We start from the raw sequence: 9993 nt of genomic DNA on the forward strand, positions 1-9993 counted from the left end.
TACTCTTTACAAGGATCCCCATGTTTTGACTCATCCTCTTATACAACAGGCGTTCTTTGATAAGGACTACATAACCAGCCACCCAGAAGATACAGAGAGGGTCACACAGCTGAAGGATCTGATGCAGGAGCAGGTCAGACTCGACTTCTAACTGCATAATATGTGGAACTGCTAGGTGAACAGACTGATAATGTAGTAAACATCCACCTCAACAATAATAAATCTGTTTTTTCTTCCTCCTCGGTGCTGCTTCAATAGGTGCATATTCTGGGGGTGGGGCTGGCTGTTCACGAGAAGCTGGTGCACCCAGAAATGCGCCCCCTGCACAAAAAGCTTGTAGACCAGTTCCACATGATGAGGACAGGTTTACACCATGTGAGTAGTCCCATGTGTAGCTCAGCTTTTCACATTTCTGTCTGAGCCATGCTTCTGTTATCCTTGTTCACATGCAGTCACATTGCCTCATCTGATGTACCAACATTTGCGATCTATGCATCTGTGTGTGTGTAAAAGTGCAAGGAGAGTGCCTGTATGTTTATGTGTGTGTGTATTTATGCATGTCTGTGCAGTGTAAATATTCAGAGCAGTATATGCTTGGGTCTCAGCAGGGTCTGCCGGCTGTGGACCGATTTGGCCCTGCAGGCTGCGCCGGGGTCAACTCTCCTAGAGGCATCCTGACCTCCCACAGCCACATGAGTCCTGAGAGCGTGCGCCTCATACACAGACACAGGTCAGTCACGCATTACAGAGCATACAGGAACGCAGACACACAGACAGACACGGGCACATGTCTGTAATATTATATATGCGTGGACCTTCCATTGACTACATTTGTTCCCTAACACTAACCGTAACCCTGCCCAATATACTGTATGTGTAACCTCAACCCATAATTCATATTAAACAGGGGTTTCCGCACTCTAAAGGATGCCCAAAGTGATAAACTATGCAAAAGTAATTATTTTAATTACAAAGACAAAAAATACAGTGAAAACATCTGAACATTCAAACTAGTCTAGTAACTTTGGGTACTTCCACTTTTAAAGCTGCACTAGGCAATTTCGCACGTCGGTGGCTTCAAATGGCAGTGAGAGGTAACTGTTTGAAAACGGTTCGAACTTCAATACCCAGAAATGTGTCATGTGATGCGATGCTAGTAAACTGAACAAAGGATGCTCATGTTCACCAACCCAGGTCCAGCCTTCTCTGGATGGAGCACTCACTCGCTGCTGTTCAGGGGGGTCGTTTTGTATTTTGTTCTTAAGTTTTGAATCGTCATTTCCTGTGGGTGAAGATTTCCCACCAGTGACCATAGCCAACGCCAGAATTTCATTTGGCCAAATAGGGCGAATCTACAGTATCTTAATTAACAATTAATTAAGCGCCAACAGGAGAGTTTACATAAAAATCTTGTCTAGTGCAGTTTTAAATACTCACAAATATATTTCAGAATCTACAACTTTGATCAATCAATGCAATCTGTACACACACACACACACACACACACACACACACACACACATACACATTGCAAATCTTATTTTACATAGATTGTGTTTATATTTTATCTCTGTCCTGCAGTCCTCTGAACCTGCAGGGTTCGATCCGTCACTCCTCCTCCTCCCTGTCCTCTCACACGTCCAGTGAGGCAGGAAACCTGGTCATAATGACCGACGGCCTGATGGGGGAGCACCCAGAGGAGACGGCACACATGCAGGTAGGTTTTAACATGCCAACACACATTAGCATGGATGTAGTGGAGGGTAAACCACCAGAACTCAGCTTAGTCACCGTTTTATTTTGAAATAGAGTTTACACACCTTTCCAAACTGATATGAATCTTTATGTTTTAATAATTCTAGCTATCATTATACTGATATATTTTGTTTTGTAGCCGAGTCCCTCCTCCTCCAGCCTGAGCTCTATTCGCTCCAACTCTTCCCAGATAATCAACTCTGCTCCTTCGAGTGCCAGAGGTAAGTAATGCAGAGTAAACCATGAAGTCATACCAGAGGTGGATACAGAGTCTGAAATGATGATCATATTGGGCTACCTGGATATTTATATACCTCTAAATATCGTGCTTCTATATCAAGGTTTTGCCAATAACAAATGCCTCAGCGAAGTGACGATTAGCAAAGGAGATATCTTTTATAGATATCTCATATATAAATCAAAGAAGTTAGGCAAGATCTATATATAAAACGATATCTGCATTTGTAATTTCCACTCAGCGGAGGTAATGTTATTTATGTGTGGTTGTGTGTAGAAAGATAAGTGATATAGGGTTACAAGATGCTGATGCATACAACAAGGTTATTATAAGTGGAGATGGAAAACAGAATACCTCATTTTCCATCTCACGGCTCTTCTCTGTCCAGGCTCTCCATCCTTGCCAGATAAAGCCAAACACAACCGGGAAGTGATGATACTGTTGCCGCCTCATCGTGAAAGGGCCAATAACTCCATGTACTACACCATGGCTGAGAATGGACAGGTACTGATAGGACAGATAGGATCTGCAGTACCATAATACTGTATATAAAATGTGCAAAACACACATGAAAGATCCAGTGACACCTTTGATGTACGAGTGTTCATCAATTAAAAGACTCAAGTTATATAAAGTAATAAACCGTGACATTTTCAGAGAAATACATTTCCATTTTGCTACTCTCTATCGCTGAATGATATAATACAATAGTGATTCAACCTATACCCAGTTCATGAAAGCTTATTACATTTGCTACATTTGTTGGTCAAAACACCAGACAGTGGGCATGTATTTCTATGGAAAAATCCTTTGCCCTACATGAAGTGATATGTTTTATGTTAGACAAAAACAGCAACAGTGATCTGTTTGGAATAAATAGAACAAGAACTAGAAACAGAATAGCTGAACAGACAAAGAAAAGAGCACAACCTACAGAAACTCAAACTTCAACAGAAAATCCAAGGAAACAGACATTACACTACTGGCCACACTGTTTGATTGACAGGTGATCTCTGGGAAATGCAGTGCAGAAACACCACAGCAATACGCGCTTAGCACCAAAGATGTTGCCAAACTAAAACAATAACAAGGCTCCCACTGATTACCACTTTAAATTTTGTATTTTGCCGTTGTTGTTTACAGAACAACCACATGCAGCGTGCCTTACTTCAGCAAGTTAGCCCCTGTAAGCCGTGTGCTGATCCTCACATGAATCTGCCAGAGAAAGGTAAGACACAGCCAGGGTAAAATATTATATACATGATCTGTGTGCAGTCATAGTGTGTGTTGACGTGGTTTAATTCCTCCCCCAGTGTTTCCCAATGCTCCAAGCACCTGGAGTTTGGATGGAGAGAACAGGGAGCCAGTGTCCTACATGCCGACTTCTACTGGAGGGGTAATCATGCCCCCCGTCCCACCCCGGTCCTTCCCACCAGGTACAGTACTTCCTCCTTACCACTTACTTTTTTGTCAGAATATTCAAATCAAAGGGAATTCACATCATGTTTTCATATGGTGTTGAGAAAAAGCTTAGTTGAAACTTCTGCATCAACTTAAATGTTTAAAATGTCAAACTTTGTTATCTGTTCTCTTACATATGAGTCTGACTTCTCTTTGTAGGGCATTTCCTGATGCACTTTGATGCATTTCATCACCAGAGCAGCGACCCGCCCCCCGCCCTGCCTGTCCGCTCGCTCCGAAAGGTACTGGACTGGACTGCTACATCAGAGAAACAGTATCTTGTACTGTTGTCACAATACCAGAATTTTGACTTCAATACCAGCACTAAGATTGATTTAAAAATATTCAATGCTTCTACGATACCATGGCAAACAAGAAAAACCATCAAACCACACTTGACTTGGACAGCTTTGTAGCAACTTTTGGGTTTTGATTTGTGGGTTCGGTGTCCGTCGGCTCTGTAATGGAAATAGTTCCATATTTCATTATTTTTCGTGAACAAGTTTAGGTGGACTGGGATTCACTTCAAGACGTGGTTGGACTGTGATGTTGTTGAAATGTTTTCATCTGGTTGACTCACTGCACTGACTGCTGCAATCTACTGTCAAGAGCCAGGCTGCGGCTTTGTCTGTTCCAACCTTCCTCTTCCTCTTCCTCTTCCTCCTTCTTCCTCCTTCTTCTTATTCTTCTACTTCTACCTCTACTTCTACTTCTTCCTGTCCAATTCCCACATATACACACTCTGGATATGACACAGAAATGCTTTTCTAAAATTCAATATTGAATTCAATCTTTTGCAAAGGTATAGAAGTAGTATTGAAATTTTGGTTATTGTGAAAACACCATTATCTTGTCACCCTTTTCCTTTATACTAAGTCAAGCGAAATACACCCATCATGACTGTCTCCTTTTCTCTTTCTCTCCAGTCTCCTCTCCACCCCATCCCCGGCTCCCCCACCAGTCCTCAGTCAGCTTTAGGCGGCAGTAACTCCACTCTGTCAGGCAGCGCCAGCAGCGGCGTGTCCTCTCTGAGTGAGAGTAACTTTGGGGGCCAGTACCCAGATACCGGCCCCATCAGGAACGATGCCTTGGAGCCCCTTCCCAGTCACCTGTGGTCGCCTCCTGACGAGTACCTGGCCTCTCCCTACCTGCACATCCACTACAGCGGACCAGAACTCGACTCGGTGGACCCGGTCCGCCCCTTCCACTACCGCAGCCCCGCCTCGCACCCGCACACTCACCCCCATCCCCACCCCCACGGTCACTCCCACCCCGGGCTGGACAGCCACTCCCACGGGCCGCCGCCTCACCACCACGCGCCCGTCCACGGCCCCCACCACATCCCCTACCGCCGGCCCCAGCCGCCGGCCGTCCCGCCCAAGCCCTACCTGAGGGAGGGCTGCATCCCCGAGGAGGAGCTGCCGCCCCAGCCCATCCCCCTGCCCCGCAGGATCTTCCACTCCCCCCACAGCCACAGAGAGGAGCAGGCGAAGCACGCGTGGGAGCAGTGCATCAGCGAGGAGCACGAGGAGACGCAGTGATGACGAGCCTCGAGCTAGATTTCACTTAGAGCTTTCTTCTCCTTGTCTTCTTCCCTTCATTTGCACTGATTTAAAGGAGCAGGAATAGAGAGAACCTTGTGTAAAGCAACAGAGTATGTTCAGTTTACCTCTCGCTGTATGTGTTCATTTCAGTGCAGATGAAGGAAAGGAAAGGAGTAAACCTCAAAGCAACTATGAGGCACAACTGCCGTCACTGTGCTCTATATGGCCTCTTAGATATTAATAAAGGAATATTATCTGCTCAACAATAAGACAGATAAGAATAACTTTGTTCAAAAATTGATATTGATTGTACACAATTGTACAACTAGTCTGTGAGCATGTTTTTTCATTTGAGAATAATATGACAACAGTTTTGTGAAATATGACAACCATGATCATAACCAACATGATCCCAGGTACAGTATAAGCTCCAAACTCCCTTAATTTTGCTTCGTCATTTTCACAACAACAAGGCAACTACAGAAGGTTATATTGACAGTGAAGTGACTTCTACGCTTTAAAGGCTTCATATGAATTATTATTTTGATAAATTTGCTACATTATAGTGTTTTCAAAGGCTCTGTCCATTCTGTTTTTCAAAACACTGTTAAGTGCTCCTTAATAGTGAATCATATCAAATGGCACACTCTATATGGGTTGCTGCCGGGCTGTTGTGGGCTGCAGGTCTCCAGATCGGACTCGCACCTCTCCTCTTGGACCGGCATCTCAAGGGACATGAACTTCAGTCGATGACGATTCCCCATCCGTACCATACGTATGGAAACCTACGTGAATGTATTCAAATGAGATGTTCTATTTGTATTACACAAGTTGCAATTCTCCTTTTTGTTTTAAGTGCTTTTAAGTTCAGTCTATGTTGGAGTCTCTATTTGTCTCTTTTTTTGTGTGACCAAGATATCTCTTTGAGAGGAATGAGAGCATCCGGCACCCGGACAGGATTATGGAATGGAAACTAAGGACAGCGACAGACAGGCTGTAATGGTCTTAGCATTTTGATGCTTGATGCTGATTGGGAATCAAGAAGGGATGGAACGAGGACTCTCCACACGTCAACCACTTACTGGACACTGAAAACAGAACTAACACCACTCTCTCTCTCTCTCTCTCTCTCCATCTCTCTCTGTCTCTGTCTCCCTATGGTTGTCAGACTATGCTAAGCAATGAGGGCTGAACCTGGACAGCTGCAGTGGCGTTGCTTGCATCTGATGGCACTGTCTACCCACTGAGGGGCCAATCTGAGCCCTCTCAGACGGCGTCAGAATCGCCTACCTGCCTTAAGTGCACTCAAATGCAGTATGACGTCTCATCCGGACACTTCAGCTGACGCTGACAGCAGTTCTCCTTTTCATTCTGTTCTCTATATGCTCCCCGAAGGAATGAGATATCTACCTAGTGATGTTTTTGTATGGTTTCGTCCCGCTTTGGTTTCAGGTTGTTGTTTGGTTTGTAGCGCTATATTTCTTATTCTGCCTGCAGCTCTTCTCAGTCATGTTCTGTTGTGTGAAAAATAATGACGTGTTTCAAAGGAGTGCTGCAGCTCGGACTGAATAAGAGGTTTACTTTGTGCAGACTGACAGAGCAGCGCTGTTTCTCGAGATGTATCACTCAACGGTGGGTTGGAAGGTTATAGCTAATATTTTATCAAGCACTTGTTTTCCTAGTTGTTTTTTGCAGGTGGGTGCTTTGTGTTATTGTACATCAAGTTGTCAGCTGACTAGACAACATCTATTTTTGTATGTGAAATCATCAGTTGTGCGAACATGTTTCAAAAACCGTACCAAGACAGAAGGCACAGGGTACTGCATGGGCTACTGTACTTTGTATGGAGACAAACCTGAAGGTAGATACATATTGTGGGTATCTATTGTGAGCTTGATGGCATTGAAGATAATTGAGTGAGTGGAGTGATACTCAAATAAACTATAGGTACAATAGAATTTTTCAATGTAAATTCTGTTATTGTACATACAGCAGTATTGTGAAATATTTTTGAGAATTATTGCAGACCCCCCAAAAAAGTTTATTGTTGTTTTGTGTATATACATGTACTCCAGAAATTGATGTAATTGATAAATATCTATAATCAATGTTTGAAAAAGGACAAATCCATTAGACTGTGGCCGTCTGCACCGTTCTTGACTTTGAGTCTTCTCATATAAATACTTTATACACTTTTCAATGTGCTTTCCTGTACATATGGTGTTAGCATGATCAAACAGTGTTTGGTTGTAAAAGTGGTTTTCCTACTCCCATAACTGCTGTGGTATGGACTTCATTAACAATGCCAAACATTAAAGACAATCTTTTATCAGCTCTATCTGTCTCCCCGTTCCCTTTCCTGTGCTGTGATTGGCCGAGCAGTATATTGAGAGGACAGTAGGGGGAGCTGTTTCTCATGGAAATAGAGCCTGAACGTGGCTCACACACACTTCTTGTACCCTCTTTAGAGATGCACTGTTTTGTCAGTGTGTGTGCATGATAGAGTATCTTTGCTTGCGTGTGTGTGTGTGTGTGTGTGTAGTTGACAGAATTTCATACAGCCCCTGGGTCCACCACAGGCCCTAGAAAGAAGGCAAAAAAAAGTGACAAGCACTTCAAATGCCGTGACAGCTGAGGTCTCTGCTCTCACCAGCTCCAGCTTCTTTCTCTCGCTCTCTCTCAGCAACACCATAATTTGAAATTCAGATGCAATACGTCTTCTGTGTGTGATATGTGGTAATGCTGCTGGAATTGAACTGAATGTTTCATGTGTATAAAGATAAAAGAACATGTACCGTACATTACAGGGGTGGCATTAGAAAATCTATATGTAAATTCTCTATTTCACGAACTACACAGAGCTGCGGAGAGCGTACTCCATGCATGGGAAAAGTCAAAGGCAGCTCGGTTTACTCGGCCAGCCAGCTTTCAAACTGTATTAGACCTGGTTGTAGCTGCACGGTACCATCAGTGGTAATGTGTGGCCTACAGGTGGCACAAGTGACTGACTGAGGCCCTCAGTGCAAAAACTCCTGTCATAATATCTGCAAGGGGATAAATCTTGTATATTTGTAAAAACAGTGCACGTAGAAAAGCATGATCAAAGCAGTATTTCTGTGAATAGATAATGAATCTCTCATATCGTAAGGGATAATATTTTCAGCACTGATTACAGCGTGGAGTTATGGCCGATGCATTTATTTTTATTTCTCTGATGCTATTTCTGTGATAAATTTCTGAAGATTCTCATATTTGAAGGAATTGTTTTAGTTGAAACAGATCTGTATGAAAAGTGTAATTGCAATGAGATGCAAGATGAAGAGAAAGAAAGGCACAAAGGAAAAGAAAGATGTCAGAGGTAGAGAGACGTAGGCATGGATATTTTATGACCTTTTTGAGCCAATGGTTAGCATGAGCATTAGGCAGAGTTAGATAGAGAGGGCGAGAGATAGATAGAAAGAGAGAGAGAGTTCTAGCATTCTAACAAAGGCCTTGTCATATCAACAACTCAGAAAAGCAGCAGAAAATAATAGTAAATTCTCAAGACTCCCCCATATTTTTGCCTTGACACTCAGTGGACTTCAGTTGAATAACGTTCAAGTTGCAGGGGAGGGTTATGTGTCTGTTTGCCTCTGAAAATGAATGTCTTCGGCAACAATGAGGACTCTGCACTCTCAACGTCAAGCGTATCCATGGTGCAGTCAAAAAGAGTTAGGATGAAAGGATCCTAGCTGCACTATCTCTCCAGAGGATGATGATGCTGTGGTGCATGTTGATGCAGATAGTGAATTTCCTTTTAACAGCGTCGCTGTGGGTTCTCTCATTTTTCCACTTGTCTCTTTATGTGCTCTTTTCTTCCTCTCTCAATCCTCACAAACTCCGGTGTCTTGGAGCCTCACTCTATTTTCGCCCGTGTCTTGTGGGACTCACAATGAGCGACCTCAGAGCGTTTATGTGCTGCGCTGTGTCCAAGTCTATGTGAGACTGTATCTGTTTTTCTATGTGCATATACTCATGCATGTGTTCAGTGCATTGATTGTGCATGCAGGCAGAGCTATTTTCCCCAGTGGGGTTGCACTGCCTCACACTGCAGTTATTGTTCGGGGGACAAGAGCACAATGATGTGAAAAGCATCCCTCATAAAATCTGGCACTTGGAATGACTTGCCACCATCCAGCTTGTGATTGGGAGGAAACAAAAATAACCTGGTTCTGGTGTTGCATCACTTTGCATACAGTGTTTTTTTTTCAGAGCGTGTCTCTGCGCTGCTACATCAATTTGACACTGATTTGGTTTCAAATAGATGTGCTTCTTGTTTGCACGCCACACAATGGAACAGATTAATAGCAATCTTGTGCACCAGTGTGCTACAAATAAAGCTAGAAAAAGGATAAAAACTGGGAGACAAATACGTTAGCCATGTCAGGAAACAAAGACTTTTAATAAACGAAACAATTCTAATAAATAAAGATTAAACAAGTTGCACATTTCAAATGAAATCCAACAAAACAAACATAACACTGAACAGTACAGTACAGTACCATAGCACAAATTATTAAAAAACAAAATTCCCCCAAAACATTTACAAATTTTCTTAAAAACTTCAAGAGGCAAACATAGACATTGTATAAAAGCATCATACAGTAGAGCATTTGTCATCTGAGTATAATTTACAAATTTACTGAAGGATAAATACTTTTGGCTGATCTCTAACGTGAGATACACATGTAAAAACCACTGCATGGTCTAAGCAACATGTGCATCTCAGGTGAGGTTCCAGCCCTTTATTAGTGATCATTAACAGTGATGAGGTGAAGGTGAAAGCAGTCCATCAATTCATGGGAAACTCACAAATTATCTATATGTGTGAATAACTTATAATAGCTATTGTCCAAATCTCCATTGGTCTCTTCTCTGTTGGTGCGTCGTAGAGTAAAGTCAAGAGAATCTCTGCCAGCGGTTATGGCTACATCAGGCGTTTTGTGGAAGAACACT

General features: G+C 42.9%; 1 protein-coding gene across 1 annotated transcript in view; it reads left to right on the top strand.

Moving 5' to 3' along the window:
• LOC139643317 (dedicator of cytokinesis protein 3-like) overlaps positions 1-4995 on the top strand; it is a 41869-nt gene extending 36874 nt beyond the window's left edge. The window contains exons 45-54 of the mRNA XM_071518429.1: positions 50-133; positions 259-375; positions 609-730; positions 1582-1717; positions 1895-1976; positions 2382-2497; positions 3137-3221; positions 3307-3429; positions 3614-3696; positions 4381-4995. Of these exons, the coding sequence (XP_071374530.1) occupies positions 50-133; positions 259-375; positions 609-730; positions 1582-1717; positions 1895-1976; positions 2382-2497; positions 3137-3221; positions 3307-3429; positions 3614-3696; positions 4381-4995 (1563 nt within the window). The remainder of the gene's footprint in view (positions 1-49; positions 134-258; positions 376-608; positions 731-1581; positions 1718-1894; positions 1977-2381; positions 2498-3136; positions 3222-3306; positions 3430-3613; positions 3697-4380) is intronic.
• The last annotated feature ends 4998 nt before the right edge of the window (positions 4996-9993 follow it).

Source organism: Centroberyx affinis, unplaced genomic scaffold (genome assembly GCF_046629955.1).
Source record: "Centroberyx affinis isolate AG114_WGS23_722 - 3 ecotype Tasmania unplaced genomic scaffold, CSIRO-AGI_Caff_v1 ptg000582l_1, whole genome shotgun sequence".
Taxonomy (NCBI): domain Eukaryota; kingdom Metazoa; phylum Chordata; class Actinopteri; order Beryciformes; family Berycidae; genus Centroberyx; species Centroberyx affinis.